The following is a 24,046-nucleotide window of genomic DNA, read 5'->3' as shown; positions in this document are numbered from 1 at the left end:
ATGGAGGTAGACTACGGGGCGGGAATTACTACTTCTTAATGTGAAGTGGGAATTGACCGATTACACTGCTCTTAACTATGGCTGCAGTTACTTAAGGGAGGATCGCTCACTCTTCTATCTTAGCCTGATTGTCATGTAATAATTGGCAATTCCTTCATGCAACTTTCTATTGTTACCATTCATTTTATTCAGTGATAAACCATTACAGTGCTTATTGAAAAAGAATGATTTGTGGTGAAATATAATGAGAAGTTGCATGAATTCAAATAATGGTATCAATATTCATATAGGAAGCTTCCTTATACCAGGTCCAACTATTTGTCCATGTAGTACTGTGCTGCCTCCTCTGATTTGCAGCAGTCCTCCAGAGCCTTGGCTGAGACTGAACCATTTAACTGGAAATACCAGGGATTGAATCGGGCTGTTGTGTGTGTGAAAACACATGCTCTACTACCAAGTGTCAATGCAAAGATAACTTCTAAGAAGTATCAAGTCAAAGTAGTGGGATATTCAGTTGAATGTGTCATATTCCCATCTTCTGGGAGCAACTTCCAGTTATTTGTGCTGTGTGAAGCAGTACTTTTATTTTTGTCTGTACTGAATCTTCCACCATTATAACTTCATAAGGATGGCCCTGGATTCGAGTATGATGATGGATAAACTTTTCTGTCAACCTTCTCCACACTATGCATCATCTTATACACCTAAATCATACCCCAGCTTTTCTCTAAACTAAAAAGCCCTGAATGATGTAACCTTTCCTTATGAGGACTTGGATAATTTTGGTTGTCCTTTTCTGAACTTTTCCCAGCTCTATAGTATCTTGAAATGAGGAAACCAGAACTGTATGCAGTACTCAAAATGTTGTTGCAGTTTTATTTTCAACTCATTTCCTAACGATCCCTGGTATGGAACCTTTGGTATCAGCCACAAGCCCGACTACCTCACTGCTCACCCTGGCTCTAGATTATCAATGAATGCTTTTGATATAGAAACTGGATTTAATATTTATTCCTCTCCTTCAACCACACAGCAGAGATAATTTATTTTCCTTGTATGGTAGCTCTAGCAATAGCGAGTGTGGCATATGTGTGTTCTAGACAGCAGTCAGTCAACTGCTCTTCTAAAATGGGCAATAATGTGACCACATTGTTAAGACAGCACATGTTTTGGAGCCAACGAAATGTAAGATACTAGTTTTCAGTTTCAGAAGTTTATTTAACTGCTAAGACAAAAGACCGGGGTTGTTGTTTTCTTTACAAATAGTGCTCCATTCCACTCTTAAAGCTTTAACTATGAGCATCAATCCCAACACTCACAAATCTGCTTTTATTTTGCTGGTCTTGGTACTGCTTCAATACTCGCAGGGCAATATTTGGCAATTCACTCCATGAATGATACGTTTGTGATTTTTATTAAGAGGATGGAGATTCAGTGGTGGTATAACTTTTCTCCCTTAGGCTATGCCTCTGTACCAGCATAATGTACAAGCTGCAGCTTGCTAGCCAGAAAATCTGAAGCAGTGCTCAGTAGAAATGATAACCCCAGTGTGATACACAATCATCTTGGTGCTTAAAAACAAGTTACAGATGCTATTTTCATGCAATATTGCAAACTGGATAAAGAAAGTAACAGTTTTCAAGGCAGCAAGTCTTTTCTTTAGGAACTTAAATGAGCAAACATTTTCACAAGCAAGAACACACACACACACTTAACTAATCTACTCCTTCATAAGGAAGAGGCCAAATTTCGTTTCCAAATTAAGCTATAATCCTTCAATACTGAAAAATGAATACCTGGGAGGAGCTGAATGATTAACAACTTTGCTTTTTTCAAATCGTATTGTTCATTCTACAATGAATAAGTCATCAAACCTTTCTTGGGGAATATACAGCCTTCTACAACAATGAAGCACAAGACTGCTTCCATAACAGAATAGATGAATTCCTTTCTTCAAATCAATAACAAAATTGGCAGCACCCTAGAAATGCACATACAGGTACTGCACTGACATAAGATTTTTTCCCCAGGGTGTATTGGGGGGAGGGGGAGGGGAGGGATTATACAGCTAAGCCAGTCAAAATCATCTTCATACAATCAATTTATACAATCATTTATATGGTCATTCCTATTGCAGCTCTGCATCTGCTACAATAACTGGTTCCTCCTTGGTGTCACTATTTTCAGCTGTTGCCATTTCCGTAGAGTTCCCTTCTCCCATCTTCAAATGCTCTTGTTCCTCCACTTGGCTTTCTGCTGCTCTCACTTCAAGGCTTTTTTGAGGATGGGCAGACAGTCCCTCTGTTGTTCCTACTGGCTTGATTCTCTCTTTTTCCTGCTCCTCCTCCTCCTCTGCAGATTTATCTTCAGAAAAGGTTATAGTAGAGCAAGCTCTCTCATCCCCTTCTGGTTTAGCAGTTTCACTGACTTCAGTGGTTGTGATCTCATCTGCAGCACTCTCTTTTCTCTCTACTGCAGCACTTTCTGTAGCCTTTTCAGCTTCTGCCCCCTCTAAGGCTCCAGAGTCATCAACATCTTGGTCAACGTTTTCATCTGTAAATGGGTCCTCACCCTGACAAAGGGAAGAAGCATATTATTACTTACTCACAAAATTGTCTGAACCTCCCTTAGACAGCCTCATACCTAGAATGCAGAAGTTTGCAACTGAGTGATTGAAATTTGAGCACCCTCACTTCAAAGCACAATAGCCTTTCTTGCCTCAAACAACTTAACAGACTACATTTTTGCTAAATTCTTTCACATGTGCCTGCCAGCACCCTAAAGCCTGTGGTACTATTTGGAAAGCTGACAATGTGTCTGCCTCACAGGAGTAAGATTGGAATGCACTTTGCTGCAGTATATTTACTGTAGCATCAAGAGATGTAATTCTATAATAGAAAAATCCAGTGGAATCTTAAATAATTTTCAACACACCTTTTGAGCCTTCAGCTTAGAGGCAGAAACTGTTTTTAGGAAATACCCAGTTGAATCACAGCTATGAAGTGCTCAACTCTCTCACCACACTATTCAACACTAGCAAGTCTAGATGCTGACATATGGCTATAAACCAATGATGGGTACTCATACATTTTTGTGATCTCATTAAGCAGAACACTCTTTGTGTCCAAGAAACCTAAGGGAATGACTGTACTGGGAACCACTCATACAGCAGTCACACCAAACTCATTCAGACCGAGGTCATGGCTTGTCACTGACCATATCAGGGTCAGTCCTCTCTTTTGCTCTTGCTAGAATTTCTGTTCTTTATTAAAGGAAACACCATATGGAAACAGCAGACACACTAGTGTTGTTCTGCTGATTCTCAAAACCAATGTCTGTCATGTACGGGGATTAAAACCATTATCTCCCCCACCCCACCCTGCTTTTGTGGATCACTCGTGGCTGACCTGCAACTGATGTACAACGGAAAGGCAGCATGCCAGTGCAGAAATCTAGCCCTTAACCTGATCAAATTCAAGTGACAATTTCTGAACCACAATACTCATGAGGCACATGAGTTCCAAGTTCTCTTCTGGAGTCCTGCTTTTCCATCTATATCCATGCAGTCCCAACCCACAAAAATTGGGCCAGATACAGTACTGCCAAGGATTTCTGCACCTAGCAACTAAACATTTATATTTTATGACCCAGTTGGAGACTAACTGCCTCCATGAAAGAAGATCCATGCAGGTGAAAGACAAGTAGCGCCATCTTCTTTGACTGAAAATCAGCCAACCAGCTTTATTCACTGATGTTCTGTAAGTTTCAGAGCTCTAGGCTCTACCCCGCGATTTGGATGTGTCCATTAATCGCCAATTAAAGGGGTGGGGATTCAAAGTCAAAAGCTTCCTCAGGAAGGGCAAGGTGCCAGCATCCTTTAAGGGAGGAAGTAATATGCCAATGTTCAAGAATAATTTCTTGATGCCAACTGCATCACCCTGCCTCCAGCCTTCCTTTCTTGGGGAAGGTGCTGAGAAGATTTTTGATGGGGCAGCTCTGGCATTACCTGGAATCCTCAGATTTCCTTCACCCCTCTCAGCCTGGTTTTGCACCTGGGTATGGTACGGAGACTGTGCTGGGTGGGTCGAAGATCTCCTCCTGCTGATGGACAAAGTTCAGGTGTCCATGCTGATTCTGTTAGACCTGTCGGCAGCCTTTGATACTGTTGATCATGAGGTGTTGCTGAGGCACCTGCGGACCCTAGCAGGGGTAGACGGAGTTGCGCTTGAGTGGTTCCATTTTTTCCTCCGAGAGATCCCAGAGGGTGGCACTGGGCAACTGCTCATCTGCCCCAAGGGCTCTCTCATGCGAGCTACGCAGGGTTTATTCTGTCACCCCTCTTGTTCAACGTGTATGAGAGGCCGCTGGGGGAACACAGCCTCAGTAAACAGGCCATCAGTGTCAACTACAAGCTGATGTGCTCAGCTTATTTTTTTTCACTGGACCCAGAGAGCAGAGTCTCAGTTTTACTAGTGTCTGTCTAGCAGAGACTAGTTAATTGGCAGAAACTCAGTCTGGTTAAGACCGAAGTGTTGCCATAGGGACAGAGCAGACATGTAGAGGAAATGACAACATCTGCTCCCCCATTAGTTATGCTTGCCATGAGAGGGTCCTGTTGAATCTTGGGATGCTCCTGGATTCCCAGGTATAGGAGCAGCCAAACTTGTTTCTTTTCGTCTTCACCTGGTCAGATGGCTGCAGGCTTTCCTATCAAAAGTGGAACTCACCAATTACATATGGCCATGTATGCTACATCAGCAAACCCTCAATGGTCACACAGGAGTCTCCACATGACCTGCAAATACTCATCTAGGCTACCACACTTCCCATTATTGGCTCATCACATCCCTGCTTTGGAGATAAGTGGCGTCTTTTCCATTCTCAGCAGGGGAAAAGTCTAGTTTGATTTACAGAGCCATAGTGAAATATTTTGGAGAGGCCCCGTCTCACTCATGTCATGCACTGTCCAACAGTTGAGATCAGATCATCTGATGTCAACTTTCTCCCACATGTGATATTTGGAATAACATTGGGACTAACAAAATTTGCTTTGACTTTGGATGCTGTTCCCAAGTTAATTTTCTTTAACACGAAAACTGAAAACTCATTAGGGAAATCAGCATTACCTTTCTACTCAAGAAAGTCCACTCCATGCTGTGAGCAAGAAAAAAATGCTTTTTCTCAACCAACCAGATAAATTTTCAAGCGGTGCTTAGGTTGGGCACAATGCTCCCCCTCAACACAGCTATATTTTATATTAGCAGAGGGTAGCCTGAGGATAGTATTTATTTTGCTAATTAATCTAGTTGTAAGCAGCTATAAATTTCTTCTATACTGGCCACGTTAACACATCACAGTAAATGGTTTGCCATAAAAATGCAGATCCCTAGTTTAGCATTATGCCTGAACCTGGGATTGTGGTTTGTTTCACTTCTAGCAAATCATTGTGAATCCAAGGTTTGTTCTTGGTTTCCTAATCATGATTTGTTTGCTGTGAAATAAACCATGACCCCAGGTTTGGACATAATGCTAAACCAGGGACTGCCATTTCTCGCTTCTGCTTGCACTGCTTGGGGAGGAGTGAATGAAACCTGTATATGCATTCATTTTAAGCCTTTAACTACAGTTTAGTGTAATGTGTGAATACAGCCAGTGTCTGCTAGTATGAGTATCCAACACATCTGGGAGGAGTGGGAGTGAATGCTAGAGAGGAAGACACTAATCAAGGCTCAGATTATACATAAGAAAGCAAAGAAATAATTTTGCTTCCCTCCATCTTATGTGAAAAGACACATGCAGCACACTCAGCAATATTACTGTAATGCTCTGTTGAGGCCAAGCTGAAGCTCCTGCGCTCTTGCTCTGTGAAAAAGCAGGACTACACAGCAAACATCCTGCTTACTTACTTACCTTGAGGTACTTTTCTAGCATTTTCACAATGTGCTTGCTATTCAGAACACTCTTAGCTACGTGGAAACTAGCCTTCTTGAAATGTTCAGCTGCCATCTAGGAAGTGTAGAAACACAAGTCAATATGATGCCTAAGTAGAAAATAAGAATGCTGCAATTCTGGTTATCTTCCTTATTTTACAGCCATCACTTTTGCGGCACTATGCACTCAAGACTTTGTAAAAGAAAAAATACTTAAGAGTAAATATGGTCAGTGAAAAGCTCTTGCCATAGACTTCCTGGTGATGCTTCTCCCTAGGCATTTTCAACTTACATTATGCTGGAGCTAGGGTTTTGTTCTATGTTTGAAGTATCTCTATAAAATGACAAAAACAAAAAACAGCTCTTCCTCCAGCAGAAGCTTCTGCTGGATTGCAGTCCCTTCAACAAATGGAATAGCTTCAATGAACAGAAGGGCAACTCTGGTTCCAATACACAGTAATCAAAATGACGGAAGTTTATAAAAAGTGAGTATGCTTTATATGAACTAATAGATTTATTTGGGCATCTTTACTACCAAAGGTGGCTTATTTCACTATCAGAAGTGTAACCAAAACCGAAATGAGGTTTCTATAGTGCTTTTATCCAACTGTTTATATTTAATAGTGCTTTACTGTATTGATATTTCATAAGGGAAACTTCAATACATACTGCATAAGTACAGAACCAATTTGCACCTTCTCATCTTACACAATGAAGATACGTTGGCTAAATTTTCTTTTAGGCCGAAGTAGAAGCTGTTATATCCAAGTTTCAGTTGTAACATGGCAAGTTACACATGTGCCATCAAACTATTCAAGCGTTTATCAAATGTAGGTGTAATCTATGTAGCCTATGTATTCCTCTATTCTGCCTATCACTGTTCCTAGCCCTATCACAGACTTAAGTCTTTCAGGTACTATAAGGAAAAATCAAGCACTGTAACTTTACTCATACTCCAATAAAGTTCTCCTCTTTTGTAGCTACAGGTGTCATTATTATGGTCTCTCAAACTGGAAAAACCATGCATATTATTGGCACTTTTTAAAAAGTAGAGTGTACATAAAAGAATGTTTTGCTGAAACCTCACGAAAGTGGTCTGATAGTTTTCATATTTCGAAAAGGAGATACAGAGACACTCATGCCCTTGAGCTAAGAGCCATGACTCACCCAGAAGGCATTCAAATCACCTGCACTTGCTTTTCCTATATAGTGAAATAACTCTTAAGTTGAGTCCCAGACATAGGAGAGAAAAAGGGAGATTTTATGATGGCCATCAGGCAATGCCTTGCCCCACCCTCCAGCCTAAGAGCCTTCAGAATGGAGTTGCTCCCACAGGCATTATGTTTAAGTGTCCTTTAGTGAACTGAATAGAGTGGAAGATTATGAGTCATGGAGGTGGTGAGGGTGTGTATGAATTAATCAGTCCTAAGATAATTTTTAATTGCTATTTTGCTAATGTTGCCAATATTGTTTTATACATTATGAATGTTGTGAACCCTATAATATACTTTTTGTTGTAATTGTGCTGTTTAGCTTTTTTTTTAGTTCTTTTGTTAAGTGTTTTATGGATTTTAAATGTTTTATTGATGGTTTGTAATTGTTTTACTGATGAGTTGTTCATTATTTTACATGCTTTATGTTGCTATCGTGATTTTCTATTAAGTTATTGTTATTTACTGTTTGTAAGCTGCTTTGCAATTTTTCTGAATGAAATGCTGCACAGAAATATATTCCAATCTATGCTATACTATCATTTATTAGCAACCAAAAAGCAGGTTAGTCATGCCTTCATAAATAAGTTTTCAATTGTAATTGAGAAGCAAATCCCAGATTTGAAAAAAGTGTCAGGTATGGAATAGCAATCAATCAAAGAATTTCTAAGCCTGCATTACTAAACACACTAGCAAGTAAGCCCCATGCAGTTTGTGGGACTTGCTAAGCAAGCACACATGGACTGCTTTCTAAATCAATGCACTTCATTAATCAATCATATAGAAAATACTAATACTGCTTACTCTGCGATTCCTGTTGTGATCAACAGACCTCAGGTGTCTCTGGAGAAGATGATGTTGTGCAGGAATTAGCATATCACAAGCCATACAATGAGCAGCATCTATCTTTTTAAAAAAGTGCTCCTGGCCAATTCCTGAAATGGTACAAACACAAATTAGATGCACACAACTGAACATAAACTATTAAAATGGTGTAGTATGTTATTTCTCAAGAAATTGGCTACGTTAATCATTTTAAGCATACAAACTAAGAAACAGTTGGTCAGAGAAACTAGAAGAGAATTCAAAGGCCAATGCAAAAAACTCACTACAGCAATAATGGTCATGCCATTAAAAAACCCCCAGCTACTACTGCAAAACTCCTCACAAGCATTAGCTCGTCTGTCCCTATAACATCCTAGGGCAACATGGCCCAAACATAGGGGGAACTATTACAACAATGGGTATAACCTTGTTTTTTGGTCAAAACATCTCTGCTCTTAATAACTGGGTACTCATAGAATCATAGAATCATAGAGTTGGAAGAGACCACAAGGGCCATCGAGTCCAACCCCCTGCCAAGCAGGAAACAAACTCTCTAACTCACAGCAACAGTTAACAGCCTGCCTAATCCATCGGAAGGTGGTGGACTCACCTTCACTAGAGATTTTTAAGCAGTGTTTGTATGACCATTTGTCATGGATGCTTTAGTTGAGATTTCTGCACTGTACTTTCTAGGTGGTGGATTGAGAATTCTTAATAGTGTTCCGCTTACCTTTGAAAGGATCTGGTTTTTGTTTTGGACCATCCTTCTCCGTTAGCTCTTGTCGGCGCTTCCCAATTTTCTTATTTCTGTTCACTATATATTTCTGGGGATTGTAAAGGAGAAAATATGTGTAATCAGCTAAGTCACTGTCTCCAAAACTGAGTAAAAAGTCCAGCTAGAGGTGACATTGCAACTATACACTAATCACTCAAATTAGTGATCTCCAATCACTATGTAGTTCACTGGATAATGGCTTCTTAACAGTTCTGTTTCAATCTTTCCTTCACACTTTCAGGTGGGACTCATCAACTTAAGCCCTAATGACTAACCAGTTAGACACTACTATCCAGAAACATGCTGCATTAACAAATTACTTGATAGTAACTTGACAAAAAACCTAGTTCAGGCTTCCTCAGCCTCGGCCCTCCAGATGTTTTTGGCCTACAACTCCCATGATCCCAAGCTAGCTGGACCAGTGGTCAGGGATGATGGGAATTATAGTCTCAAAACATCTGGAGGGCTAAGGTTGAGGAAGCCTGACCTAGTTTAAGAAAAACTTACAAAAATAACCAGTAGCAATTATTTGGGCATTAATCGCAATTACTGGATAGCAGAAGCAGTTCAGTTACCCGATAGTTGTTTTTGTTCACAACTTAAAATCCCAAATAAGCATACCTGCAGGAATTCTACAGTCTTGTCAGGCAGTTTGGTCCCGATGTATCGCAGGACCTCCTTGTGAAATTTGCTCTGTAGATGCTTCTCCATTTCTTCATCATCAAAGCTTCGGAATTTACATACAGAGCAAGCAAACTGGATTCTAAAGGAAGGCATTGAATTTGATTTTTAGTACACATTATTTATGAAATTCAATACATGAAAAATAAATTCCATAAACTCAACTATTGTCCTAACAGAACCTAAGAAACTTTCTGTCTACCAGATTCCTTTGCTGCTTCAATCTAGGGTTGTACTGTTTGTTTATTATAGCAAACTATGCATTACTTTGCTACAATCTATTTTCATCTGGAGTTTACTAATATTTTGAAATTATCTAATAACAGCAATATCACAACATTAGCAATGTAAGTTTTCATCACACAACACAAGAGTGCTGTAATTCTTAGGTTCTATCCACAGGAGTTTCCATACACTAAGAAAGCATCTCTCCTGAAGAGCAGCAGTCCATTTCAACCAAGTTTTATAAAACAGGCATAAGACATAAAACCTTCTGGACCTCCTTCACACCCCTGCTTGACTCGTGTAATCCACCATTCTTCTTCCTCTACCCATGCCTCCAGGCCACACACACATGGAAAGGAGAAAAATGGGGGGGGGGGGAAACTACTCTAGGCAATTAAGGTTTTAAAGTTTCTCAAACTGAAGTGCCATCCTTAGAAACCACACACACACACAAACACAGTTATGGAAATACTGAAATGCAATATTAGTTGATATAACCAATTAACCTTCCAGAAGAGTATTTGCCTGTATTACAGAATTACATACATTTTGGAAGGGAGGGAAAAGGAAAAAATGTGTTGAGCAAGCCTACTTAATCTGGAAACAACCAAAGATATAATCAGCCTTGTAGACATGTATGGGATGCAAGATGAAGTACCGTATTTACATTTTGATAAATACAGAATTTTGGAAGTGGGTAAAGGAGGACAGAGGAGTCACATAAAACATGGGCATGGCATGGGCAAGTCCTATAGAATCTCAGCTGGCTACCATTAAGCAACCATTATTTTAATTAAATTATTAATTTCTACACTACCTTTTCAACTAGGTAGCCCAAAACAGTTCACAACGATATTTTCAAATTGTTACTATTTATACATTTTATTAGCACTTTAAAAGACAATGTATGAAACTAAATTTTACATAGCAAGAGCCATTTGTTTTCCTTGAGCTGGAAAGCAAACTTGCAGGGTAGCAGCAAAAAAAAAAAAAAAAAAAAGGAAAAAGAAAAAAGAAAAAAAAAGAAAGAAAAAGAAAAAGAAAAAAAGAGAAAGAGACGGCCCAAGAAACTTTAGAGAATATTCCTGGAGAAACAACAGAATGTTCTCAATTACCGCAGCCATATTTCGAAAGGCTACCTGTAATGTGGGTTTAATTTTATGTATGAAGCAGGAATTTAAGTTAAAATGAATTTTAAGCCAAAGATGTTTAAAGATGTAAGAGCTCTAATCTGTTCAGTTACCTGTCCATAGCACGATCACGCATTCGATCCCTCTGCCTCTGCTTCTCTTTTCTTTGTTTTGACTCTTCATCATCATCATCAATGCCATCACCAGATGCTACAGAAAGTTAAATTTAAGGCAGTTCTTTAAGAACTAACGTTCAACTGCATTACAATGTCACGGGATGAAAATATTGTACCTTCTAATCTCTCCTCTCCTCTTTCCTTGATTTGCTTTTCTAAGGGTCAATTAAAGATCTACCATGTGAAGGCAATAAAAAAAGCACTTACCTCTATCAGTGTTTCATATGGCAAGTGTAATTCACAAATATTATTTACATTATTCATTAAATTGCACTTTTTCAACACAGCCATAGCCTCCCTCATGATATACAACATAGGCATGAGGGCTATTCTCATAAGAAATACTGCCACAGTGAAACTGCTTTCTGTTAGTCATGCTTATGTCAGTCCTCTGAATGGTTCTTAGCTAGTGCCATGGAAGAAGGTGGAGTGGGGAACAGTCACGCTCATATCCCTAGTCAACTCTGAAGTTCACTGGGTTGCCTTGAGAAAGTCAATCTCAATCACAGGTTGAATGGACACTAACATTTCTCTCTGAGCTTCTTAGGAAGACAAGAGATACATAATAAATATGTTGTAATAAACAAACAGTAACAGAAGCAGAAAATTGAAACAATGTAGTCTCAAAAATAGTAATGTATGTTTCAACAACACAACACACACTACAACTATAAGAAATACATCCAGATGTGCTGAAACAGCTGGGTATACCTATACAGTTCACTAATATCTTTCTTCATGTTTCTATCAAGCTAAACAAATGGCCCAGGGAATGAAAACTGGTTACTGGACAACTAAGCCAACTAATGGGCATAGTGTGAATGTGCTGTCTACAGAGTCTCTGTCACGATGTATTAGCTAAGATTCCTGCATTGTAGGGGGTTGGACGAGATGACCCTTGGGGTCCCTTCCAACTCTATATGAGAGGTGGTTTCAGCCACTTTCCTGCTGCTGCATTGCACAGGGCTAAGCCATGGTCCAGCTTAGAATGTTGTCCAAACTCGGCCTTCTGGTTAATCTTGCTCCATATGAAATACAAACTGTAATCAAGATTTGTTCTTAGGTTTACACCTTAGGGCAAACTATAGCTTAGCTCAAGGCAGCACAGCAGAAGAACACCAGGTGAGGAGTCCATGTTCTCTTCTTCTGGAACCCTCACGCATCCATACTAAGTTACAAAACCCAGCTCATAATATGTGGATAATGCTGGAGCTTGGGACTGAAAAGAGTAGATTTTAGAGTAGAGTAGAGTATTTATTTACCCAATTAATATGTTATGGAATTCACTGTCACATGATGCAGTGATGACTATCAGCTTTAGATGGCTTTAAAACAGGAATTATCACTAATTTGTTGAATATTGGCAAGAAAACTAAAATAAAAAAAATTAAGCTGAGGATGATATAATATTTTCAGTTTTCAGAGACACCTGGCTAGTCACTGCTTCTAAGGAAGATACATGAATGCTACAATACTATCTCCCCTAAGGTGTTAATATTGATGTTACAAGTTTTTGAGTTCAAATTAATTTTAGCCAGTTGCATCTACAGTGGTATCTTGGGTTACGAACATAATTCATTCCAGAAGTCCATTCTTAACCTGAAGCATTCTTAACCCGAGGCGCGCATTCCCTACATAGGCCTCCCGCGGCCCTGGAAGTGGATTGCGTTCATATTTTGGGGTAAAGTTCTGGGTTTGTAAATTTGTAACCCGAAGCATTCATAAGCAGGACTGTTCGTAACCTGAGGTACCACTGTAATGGCCTCCATAGAAGATCAGAATGGAATTCCTACCCACTCCACAATCCCTCATAACAATCCCTCATAACTTTCAAGTGGAAAGTTAATATAGGCCTGCCAAATGAATTAAACCCTACCTTTCCTCTTTAGATCTTCATTGCTTCTCTCATGCTCCTTTAAAAAAAGGGAGAGAGGGATTACACAAAGTAATTAATTTTACATCTCTTAAAAGCTCAATGTAAAATATGCTGCATTACAATGTCAGCAATCCAAAACATTCATCACTTTAAATGATCACTTCTGAAAATCCAGATACTTTTGAGAAAGTTACTTACACCTTTATCTCTTTCATCTCCTGATTTGTCCTCTCCTTCACCATTATCTGTCAATACACAAGACACCATTCAACTACTGTGAAAAGTTCATTTTATTTTATAGTCTAAACATAGCACTCTTCTGAGATCATTTAAAGTGGAAATTTGGTTTCCATCTGCTGAGAAATTTACTTGCTAGCATATATTTCCCAACTCTTCTCCATCTTACTACAGCGATGCAGGCCATTTATTTATTTGGTGAACTGTAATATTGCTGTAAAGTACTATATTTTATAGTAGCACATCGAAGAAGTAGGATTTATAATGACATATTTAATAAATGATTAGAAGACAAATAGGTTGGTACCAAAGCAAAGGATGAGAAAAAAGGAGACTAGTCCCTAATGTAACAAAATCAAAACATTACCATTGTCAGAATAACCTCTTTCACTTTCTGTCTTTGTCTGTTTGCTGTCTGGTTCATCTCCACTTTGGGAATGTTTCCGTTTGCGTAATCCACTTTCAAAATCTGAATGCCCACCAAAACGACCACGGAATGGTCTTCTCTTTGGCTAGAAAGAAAAAAAGAGCAATACATGCTTGGCCAGTTTGTTGGCACTTGCCAGGACCCCCAGGAATGCATTAGTTTCCTGCTATAAATGTCCTCTTTCACAAAAATACATTTCATGCATTTCCTTAGTAAAGAATAAAGCCCAACCCATGCACCCAAGGAACACCCATATATCGCTACCTCACAAGCAGGCATTTTTTCAAGCAGTTCATCTCAGTTCCAATAAAACAAAAACATCACTATTTTGTCAATATCACTTCCAATTATTGCAATGAAAAATAAAAATAAATGGTGTTATATTATACATCCTACATAAAAATAAGACCATTTTCTCTTGTTAATCACTGAACCAATCTGATGATTTACAACTACTGAAACAGCTATAAATGTAAGAGTTCCTAAGGTTAGTGTGCTAAACTTACTCTGCCACGTGATCTGTTGAAGCCATAGGGCATGTTCCCAGGAAACCTTCCCATTCCCATTCCTTGCATTCCCATCATGCCGTAATCATAATCCCCATAGTTGCCATAGTCTCCGTAGTCTCCATAATCACCATAATCTCTATACTCTGGGACGAGTGCTTGGGAAAATAGTGATGGAAGCCGGTTGGGTCCAGGTCCTTCCATATTCCTTCCACCCATGTAATTCATCTCATTCCATTGTGCAGACATCCGTTCTGTACTTGATGGCATGAAGTGGTCACGATTGAAAGTGTTTAGGTGCCCTCGATTCTGGGCCCTCCCTCTGGCAAAGCCATAGTTGTTTCCTCTGTTGCGGGGCTGATCTCTGCGGTCACCAACATCATCATAACGGCTTCCAAAAGAATCATTCCGATCTGATCCAACTTCATTATAGTCATAGCTGGTTCTGTACAGGTCACGATCAGGCACTGATGCTCTAGAGTCATAGGACTCATAAGACTCAAATCTGAAAGAGCTGTATTACAAGCAAAGAATTCAGTCAGTAGTTATAGAGGACTTGACAGGTAGTCCGAACAGACTTGGCACAGATATAAATTTGCATGCTGGAGGCCCTCTGAAAGTTTATTTGCTTCTCTACAAAGAAGGGGAAATAGCTTAGTGATGGAGTACATGTTTGCATGCAGAAGGTTCCAAAGGTTGGAATCTCCAGGTTAAAAAAAGACAAGTAAAAGGACTGAGAATGACCTTTACCAAAGAGCCTGGAAAGCTACTCCTATTCAGAGAAGACAACACTGAACTAGATAGATCAATGATCTGACTCTGCATAAAATAGCTTTATATGTTCACTGTATTGGAATAAGGAGCAACGCATTCTACAACAAAAGTAGAAGGAAACAACCTGTATCTGTTAGACAACCAGGGACCCTTACAAATTATGAAAGTTACATAACATGTATTTTCTATGTGGTTTCAAGGCACTATTATGAAAACCCTGTTTGAAAATCTCTTGTTGAGCTGATGCCTCAACAAGAGAAGGCAGCAGACCCTCTCTTCAACAAGTTGCCTTCTCTTGCATGAAAGCTTTGTCATCAGAAACTATAGCATTTGTTTAACTGTACCAATGTTAAGCTACTATCTACATATCAAGTAATGAATATTGTTCTACCAATTCTTGTTTTTAACAAATTAAAGTTCAATTGAGAACTAGAAATATGTTTTTCAGAGATGAGGAGAATCTTTAGTTTACCTTCCCTGATCTTCCATGCCTTCCCCAGGACCACCACTGCCTTCCTTTGACAGCATATCCAGACGCTGGTTTATTTTTGCTATAATGGAGTCAGAGTTTTCTGTGCCCACTGCCCCACTACCATAATTCACAACTGGCATGCGAGAGCCCATCTCAGCACTCATTGTCATGTCGGTAGCTTTAGGAGCGTCCCAGGTAGTTGCAGCAACACTGGCAGCATCATAGTTGTATGGGGCAGCTGTAGTAGAGCTGCTGGTTTGGGCACTGTAATAATCATAGCCTTCATAGCCTGGAAAAAAAGACAATAGTACAGTAAAAAGGGGGGCTCTGAGTTTCAAGTGTCAATCTTATCTATGGAAACCATCACCAAAGCCAACACTCATACACACTTGAAAACAACTGTCAGATACAAGCATTAATAGGCCCCCACTGCCACAAGACCAATGAAGAGTTATTGCTTTAGTTATGTGCCCACAATTAAAGAGGTGGAGATTTTAGGTGTGTTATTATCATTTTTCTTCTATAAAAGCAAATTTAATCCACCCCATTTTCCTTGAAAGAAGAGCAGTATAAAAGTTAAAAACACTACATGATCTATATCACACATTGTTTTGTATACTACAAGCTGAATTCTGCAGCAAAATTCTGCAGATTATTTCTGTGTGTATGTGTTTCACTTGAGTTTGTGGCTGATGAGGCTGTTTGCTCAGGATTGAAGGGGTTAATTCTCTATTTGTGGCAGAATGGTACCTGAATATATTCTCATCAGGACAGAAACATGCCCATGACTGCCTAAAGTTCTGATTTCCTCAGAAGAGGTCAAGGCCCCTTCACTGTCCCCCTTCTACAGCTCCCCGCCACTGCCCCACCATGGGCTCTCACTTTCTCCTCTTGTAACTTTCTGCCTCCTGTTCTCCCTTCAGCTTTGCTTCATTTGTCAATTAGCAGCTATATTAAAATCTTGGATTTCTCCAATGATTTCTATGAGAGGCTCTCATTTCCAACCCTGGGTCTAATTAAGAATAATTTTCCAATGTGTGGATAGGTTATTCCCCAGTTTACAATGAAATGGTTCTTTGTGCTGTTTTTGTATCTATATCTCTCTTCCTCCATCCCTTTCTCTCCATCCACTGGACGTAGAAGGGAAAGAAGGGGAATGGGAAAAAAGTATAAATATAATGCTCAGCTTCCACTCTCCCTAATTCCTTCTAAACTTCCCTTCTCTCTCGGTTAGCCTCTCTTGCATTCCTGCCAGTTTTGAAGCCCCCCTTCACCAGCCACTTCCATCCCTCTTCCTCCAATCCCCACCGCCAACTTTTAAGATTCTGTAACTACTAAGCACGCTCAGCCTTCACTGGGCCTTTTCAGGGATCCACCCAGATAGTTTTGACTTTTTAAACATGTCTGTGCTTTTGCAAACCTCTGGGTTCCCCTAAGCATGCTGATACTCAATGGCCCTTTTTTGGCTACAAAGTTGTTGTAACTCTGGAGCCAAGTTCTGCTTTAGGAGGAGTGATGCAAATTCAAATTCTAACTTATATAATGCCTCTAAATGTTCCAGTCAGTTATTCTTGTTAATTCTGAGAAAATTAGCAAAATATTTAAGATAGTACTGCAAATAAAACACATACCTTGCCAACTTGCTGGATTTGTTGAATAGCCACCTTTTAAAGAGACAAAAGTTTACTTTTACATTAAACACGTCAATCAAAGCGATGTTAACACAACACAGATTAAGTTCTTTCACAAGGCAAGCAATTTAAAACAATTTTCAATGAATTAGTTCTTTGACAGCAACGCAATAAAACACAAGTGATGTGTTAAAGAGTTAAGTACACATATATAGGCAATATCCCCTTCCTCTCCTCTACCCGCAGCTACTCACACCTGTCAATCTACTCTAAAATCACCCAACTCTCTGGAGCACATTTCAGAAGTGCATGGGGGCTGCAGAGGGGGAGGAAAGGGGAAATTAGTTGCCCAAATAGCTAAAACCACTGGACATCTCCTATACAAAATAAAATCCTCTCAATATATTGTCCCCAAAGTAGAAGTTCAAGACTGCTCAGGACCTTTAAAAAAATATTATTTGTGACCCATGCTTAAGAGAAGCATATTTATTTATAAACACACTTATGCGCAACATTCTTAAGGTTATCTTCTATTTCTTTTCTAAACTTTTTATTTTAGGAGATCATGACTTACCTTGAGTACTGGTGGCCTCAGTACCCCAGGAACTATAACCTGTAAGAGAAATATCGACTCATTAACTCACAGAAACACACATTAACTTCTCCCCTCCCAGACTCTCTCTCTTAACTACTTTCACATACAGCAGCTGTAATTTGAGTGAAAATGTGACTACTCAAACATGCCAATTTACAGTAGTTAGTGGTTTGCTGTGAAAGCACCAATCTCATCCATTTTGCCTGCCTTCTCCAGCACACAAGGGAAACAGACTATGATCAGTAAGTCAGGGACAAACTGTGGGTGAAGACAGTGGCTTGTTTGGAGCAAAACAAACCACAGCTCCCAGTTCAGACATACCACTAAGCTAGGGGTTTTGTTTCACATTTAAAGATGACAAAATTATCATATTCACAGTAAATCACCCCTAATCTTCAGACCCTGCCTGTCGCACATTCTGCATATGATACCAGACTGTATGCACACCCTGCTGAATCCAACAAAATTAGGAAAGGAACTAAAAGTAAAACTACCACCCCATAATGCGGTTTTATACAAATCTATGGTGTGACTACCTTTGGAATACCGTGTATAGATCTGGTAGCCTCATCTCAAAAAACGATATTGTAGATTTGGAAAAGGTTCAGAAAAGGCAACCAAAATGATTAAAGGGATGGAGTGAAAGGTTGCAACATTTGGAACATTTTAGTTTAGGGAAACGATGATTAAGAGTTGACATGATACAAGCTTATAAAATTACGAATGGCATGGAGAAAGGGGATAGAGAAAAGTTTTTTCTCCCTTTTTCGTAACTCTAGAACTCATGGACATCCAAGGAAGCTGAATGTTGGAAGATTCAGGACAGACAAAAAGTACTTCTTCACTTAGTTAAAACTATGGAAGGCATTTCCACGGCAAAGAAGGGACGGCTGCTAACTTAGATGGCTTAAAAACAACGACGAGATAAGTTCATGGAAGATAAGCCTATTGACAATGAGTGACTAGCTACAGGCCTTTTAACAGGCGGACGCCTCTCCTGGCGTCGACTGCATAGCAGGAAAAAGGATTCGCTTGCTACCTACAGGGGTGGCAGAGGCATTAAAGACACAGGAGTCCTGCCAGGGACAGGGAAGATGTTGGCAACTTTTAATAGAGATGTGGAAACGACTTTTCCTCTATATGGACCAAGCGCTAAGCCCAGGAAGCTGCGGGTGTCTGGAGGAGGGGGCAGGCCGGCTACAAAAGCTAAACCCCCACCCCCGGGGGAGGAGGGGAAGAGGCAGCACCCCACACAGAAGAATGGGGCGCAGGAACCGCGCGCTGGCGCAGAGGAAACGGGTCTCCTCGACGCCATTTTGTGTCGTCTTCGGAAAAAGGGCCTAGTCCCGCCTTCCTCGCAGACCGTGGAGATTAGAAAGAGGCGCTCCATTCGCCAGGCCAATCTCCTAGAGGGGCAGCGCCGATGGCCAATCAACGCCACCCGTGTCTCGCGGAGGCGGTTGAGAGCCACCAAGCCTAGTCGGTGCGAAAAGCCACCACGGTGAGGTAAACAGCCCTACCCCGAGCGAAGCCTACCCCGCGTTTCCCGGGTTTCCCGGTCCCTTCCCCCGCCCCTGCAGCGCCAGCTCTCACCATAGCCCTGATCCATGGCTTCCCTCTCCGTCAACCTGCGACCGCGCAGAGTAACCTATACCCTCACTGCGCGAGCGTTGGAGCCCACCGCGGATTGGCTCCTCTTGCGTACTTCTGAGTTTCTATTGGTTGTGATCTCAAAGTTCTGCCCATTCGTGTTTCCCGTGAGCGGCTTCTACTACCGCCCCCCCCCCCGCGAGAAATCCCTTCCCATTGGCCTGGCTTCTGAAAGCGACCGAAATGGCTCGTTTAAGAGAATTTTCCGGTTCCTGCTTAAATTGACGAGAGGCAACGGTGGAAGGAAACAACGCTGTGTATTATGAGCCTATATGAAGTGGCCGCGGGGAGATGATCTCATTTGTTGCGGTGCTGTGAAATAACTCTTCGCTCACACACACAAAAAAGAAAGCAGCTGCAAGAGGGTGGATTATTTCCCCACCACCCTAACAGAGCTGCGCTTTTAAATGCATGTTGCATATGAAAAATTATATAGATGCGAGTTACACTCCTGTCCCTTTCGCGGACAATGATTTTTTGTTGCAAAATCTCGTTTGGTATCGTGCTTTTAAAATGCTCTCTCTCTAAACTAGGACAATACTCCTAGTTAAAAGACTGGTTTGTAATTTAACTCCTACAGCCTTTCGCTGTCGTGGAATTAGGTAGGCACCTGCTGAATTTCTAGATGTTATTTTCCAGATGCGTAGGCATGTTTTTCTGTCCTGGCAAAACAGTCTTGTGGCACCTTAAATACGAATTAATGTAATACAGCATAAGCTTCTATAGGTCACCATCCATACGGAAGTATAAATACATGTTTTATAGTATTTTAATAATAGTAGATTCTCTATCATTAAGGTGCACTTTTCCCGACAAATTTCTGTGGGTAAAGGGCATAACTATTTCAAAGCACTGCAATGGAAGAGAGCTTCAGATATAATATAATTATTTGGAATTATATTAATTTCTATTACAGTTCCACTACTCCTGGCCTACCCATTTCTGACAGAATGGGAAGAGAGGTCTGCATGGAACTTTATTTTTAAAAATAGCTGTACATTGCTGAAGTGTTTTACAAGGATGCAGAGACCCCCTCTCAACCTTCTTTCCTGTTTTGGGAACAGAGGAAGATATGTTATATGTCTTGTCCAGTATCATCTACAGTGACTGCAAATCTTCAGGATTCCAGACAGGAATCTTTCCTCAGTACTACTTGGAAAGGGCCAGTGTTTATCCTGAGGTCTTCTGCATGCAAAACATGTGCTCTAGCACAGCCATTCTTTCATTTCCAACAAAGAAACTATCCATAATGCAGCTGTTGCAGGCACAAAGATTGTAAACCTGCTGTTGCACTATTTCCTAATCTTGAGACACACTCACTAAACAGTACCGTCCTTGACTGCTAAACCTTTCCACCACCACTTAATGATGACCTGATGATGAGCTTGAGCTGGAGTATTTCTGTTATATCCAAGTTCTACACAGTAGATCCCTAGTAATTTATAGCTCTTAGTCTTGCCCATTAATTTCAGTAGGACTGCACAGAGCATCACTAACATGGGATGCAATCCTAACAGTTTAACTCATTTGTGAGGTAACAGCACCAGTACTTACAGAATTTGGTACAATGCAGATTTGTGATAGCATAGCACAGCTATAGTGAAAACCAACTGGTTGAAGAAGCACAATTTCCCCAACTATACAGAGAAAAAGCATCATAGTTTGTGATATCCTTGATAATCATAGTGGTTCAACATTTAATCCTGGGTTTTTCCACCCACAGTCCAGTGTACTTTGTGCAAATCAGTACATTCATCCTCAGTGATAAGCATGATGAGGAAACAAATGAACAACCATTTATTTCTTATTTGCAACAGCAGAAATAAAGAAGAGATAAGTACATCGTTCAGTTATGATGTCCAGTTTTGGAGCTCCCCACTTCTCCCTGTAAAGCAGGCATGGTAAGCCTTTTTCATACAGTGGGCCACATTCTAGGAGGTGAGGCCAGAGGCAAAAGTGACTGAAGCAAGGAACATGGCTCTTAACCTTTGCTCCCATGTTTGTACAATCCATGATGGCTAGGTATGCTTTTTTGTACAAAAAATATTGTGTGATTTGTTCCCTATAGCAAATAAAATTGATAGAAGCTACACTAGGCAGTAGTGGAGGCTGTATATGGAAGTAGGTTAGACAGCTGCTATGAACCTTGCTCATCTCCTTTGGAAAAGCAGCTGAAGAAATTTAAGTTAAAATGAACGAGGACCTAGAAATTTAGCTGTGAGCATGCACAAGCCAATTGCTCCAAAATGAACCTGGCACTTTAGACACAAGTTGATCTGTAGACGAGAACTAAATTCTATGAAAAGAAATAGCAAAAACTATGATACAGGGAAACACTACAGGACTTACAAAGTAGTTATATATACAGTCGAGTGGATATAGAAATGGAGTCTAGCTTTTCCTGCAGTTTACCAAGTACACATTTCAGTGAAAGTAATCGCTGCTTTCCAGATTTAGCAGCAGCTTTACAAAATTCCACACACATGGCAAAGCTGCAATTAAAACAAATGCTCTGGCTATTTTTTTTAATCACTGTCCGGCAATCACAACTTGATTTAGTTTAGTTTTATATAGACAGAACACTGTAATTCATGACAAAGGATAACGAATTCTAAAACCAATGTACAAAATTGACATTTGGTACAGCAACAGTCAATAACATTCAAGCAGGAGGCTACTTTGTACATATTTGAAGAGAAAGAAACAGAGACGTACATATATCATGAACAATACTAAAGAGAAACGGGTGCCAGGCCCAGACTAAAAGGCTTTTAAGAATTGCATAGATGGGGTAATTTCACCAGGTAGTTTTCCACCTCTGTTGCAGTGGAAGAATCTATACATGGTGGAATTTTCCCTGCTGTGAAATTCTTAAATGTTGGAAATATTTTCCATGTTTTCTGAGAAGAACCAGGAATATAGTATAGGTGAAGAAATAGTATTCATCCCCTAAAGAGATACAATGTTATGGTATTATCCTTAATTCACTGTGTAGCTGCGCCTAGAATTTACGGTAAAATCGGATAGTGGAGCTAACTTCTGAGTAGATACCAAAGTTCAATAGGACTTACTTGGACAAGTGTGTACAGTCATACCTCGGGTTACAGATGCTTTAGGTTGTGTTTTATCGGGTTGTGGAACGCCGAAACCTGGAGGTACTGGAACGGGTTACTTCCGAGTTTCGGCAATTGCGCATGCGCGCCAAACTGCATCCCGTGCGTGCGCAGATGCGCCACTGCGGGTTGCGAATGTGCATCCTGCACGGATCACGTTAGCAACCCAAGCATCCACTGTATAGGATTTGAGCTTTAGCTGCCCCCTTACATTTCCAAAAAGGACCAATCTATCCTCCTTTTCACTAGTAAATAGCAGTAATGGAATGTGATGGATGAATGAATGAAGTTTAATAAGGGATTCAGATAACCTTTAATAATTTTACAATCTAAGGCTCTTCCTCAGATCTTCAATCCCAACAAAGCCTCCTCTAGATGAAGCACTTAGCACCAGGATAATTGCTGCCGCCACCACTTCCTCTACTACCCTTCTACGATAGCACTTGATAGCCCAGCTATCCCCACAAAATCTTAATAACAGTGGAACCTCTAGAGATGCCCCTCAGACTCCAGCTTAACAGGCTCTGAATTAAATAAATCCATAAAAACCTCCCATTAAGGGTCAAACATGGCAGAAGTTTTAGGATCCGGATCCCCTTTTATTCTTGTTTTTACTGATTAACTGCTAAATTTGAGATTTGCTCTGTTTAATCTATCCTTCTGTGTCGTTTCCCCTAAAGCTGCAACTTGCTTTGCAGGGAGTGGGTGTGTGAAGAATAGACATGTTCAATATCATACCTAATTTGACCCTAGGCCATCCAGACCTCATGCCTGTCAGTTTTCTCCCAATATGTCCTCACCCCTGCTTTAGAGTTGTGAGACAAATATGGGGACTCCATGCTGAGCCTGCAACTCTAAACATCTATCCCAAAATAGGTCCCACTGCACTTACAGAGACTTACAGCAGGATTCCACTAAGTTGTTGCATGCACAGATGAGGTCTACTGGTGCAACAGGACATTCTCCTGCCACATCCCCCGCAAATCTGCTCTGGAAGCTTGGGAGGAACCAAAGAACAGGTTTAGGGGAGGTGTGTGTAGGGAAGAGACTTTTTGTGTGAGCAGACCTCGTTCTGTGCATGCATATCCCACTTAGCACCACAGTGAATTCCACCCCTTTCCAAACAAGCAAGTAAGCATGTTTATGTGTGGACTGTTAGTGCAATAATGAAGATGAAATGCATATGAGGCTACTGAGGTTTTTAGAAGTATATATAAGCTTTAAAATGAATACCACTCCTTTTGGGTTTAACCAGCTGATAAAAAGATGGCTACAAAGTAAGTTGTTACCACAGTCTGGTGCAGCCCACCCATGAGGTGGGGTGATGCCGCCACCTTAGGTGGAAGAAGCCCCTGTGGGGGTGGAAAATTTGATACCTATTTAGTGCCAGTGGTAAAGGCGGTGGGGTGGCAGGGCAGGACTCCCAGTTTTGCCTCAAGCAGCAGAACGGGACACGCTGTCCCTAACTACAGTTAACATTTTTGTGCAACTCACATTTTTACTACCAACATGTTCAGTCATACCTCATGTTATGGACGCTTCAGGTTACGTGTTTTCGGATTGCAGACCGTGGGATACCCGGAAGTACCAGAATGGGTTACTTCTGGGTTTAGCCGCTCGCGCATGCGCAGAAGCACCAAATTGTGCCGGTGCCTGCGCAGACGTGGCGCTTCAGGATGCGAACGCTGCGGGTTGCGGACGTGCCTCCGTCACGGATTACGTCCGCAACCCGAGGTTCCACTGTACTATTATCATTTAGGCAAATACCTAAAATGGCTTGAAGAAGGCAGCAATGACTACTTAAAGATTAGA

The 24,046-nt window shown here is 40.6% G+C and overlaps 1 protein-coding gene across 3 annotated transcripts; it reads right to left on the bottom strand.

The window, feature by feature from the left end:
- Positions 1-1,197: 1,197 nt before the first annotated feature.
- On the bottom strand, positions 1,198-19,183 carry AKAP8 (A-kinase anchoring protein 8). Of its 3 annotated transcripts, XR_013836225.1 has the most exons (15): positions 19,065-19,183; positions 17,451-17,489; positions 16,877-16,909; positions 15,246-15,534; positions 14,000-14,513; positions 13,434-13,578; positions 13,028-13,074; positions 12,830-12,866; positions 10,891-10,987; positions 9,363-9,504; positions 8,697-8,790; positions 7,946-8,076; positions 5,911-6,006; positions 4,007-4,200; positions 2,433-2,572 (listed from the first exon to the last, which is right to left on the bottom strand). XR_013836225.1 is itself a non-coding variant. In XM_079967118.1 (14 exons), the coding sequence occupies exons 1-14, from the start codon at positions 19,078-19,080 to the stop codon at positions 2,129-2,131; spliced, it is 2,124 nt and encodes a 707-aa protein (XP_079823244.1). In that variant the 5' UTR covers positions 19,081-19,181; the 3' UTR covers positions 1,198-2,128. The 3 variants fall into 3 exon arrangements, 2 of the variants coding, with proteins under 2 accessions (XP_079823244.1, XP_079823245.1); XM_079967118.1 differs by lacking the exon at positions 4,007-4,200 and having other exon boundaries at positions 1,198-2,572; positions 19,065-19,181; XM_079967119.1 differs by lacking the exons at positions 4,007-4,200; positions 12,830-12,866 and having other exon boundaries at positions 1,198-2,572; positions 13,030-13,074; positions 19,065-19,181.
- Between the last annotated feature and the right edge of the window lie 4,863 nt (positions 19,184-24,046).

Source organism: Podarcis cretensis (genome assembly GCF_951804945.1).
Source record: "Podarcis cretensis genome assembly, chromosome: 2".
NCBI lineage: Eukaryota > Metazoa > Chordata > Lepidosauria > Squamata > Lacertidae > Podarcis > Podarcis cretensis.
The sequence above is the reverse complement of the archived record's forward strand: the minus strand, read 5'-3'. Positions and strand labels throughout refer to the sequence as shown.

Bases quoted from the DNA above. Each gene is read 5' to 3' on its own strand.
- AKAP8 (XM_079967118.1), bottom strand. The intron at 14,514-15,245 runs GTAAACTAAAGA...CTTGTAATACAG, and splicing joins GGCATGGAAGATCAGGGAAG to CTCTTTCAGATTTGAGTCTT. The intron at 12,867-13,027 runs GTAAGTAACTTT...CTTTTTTTAAAG, and splicing joins GAGATGAAAGAGATAAAGGT to GAGCATGAGAGAAGCAATGA.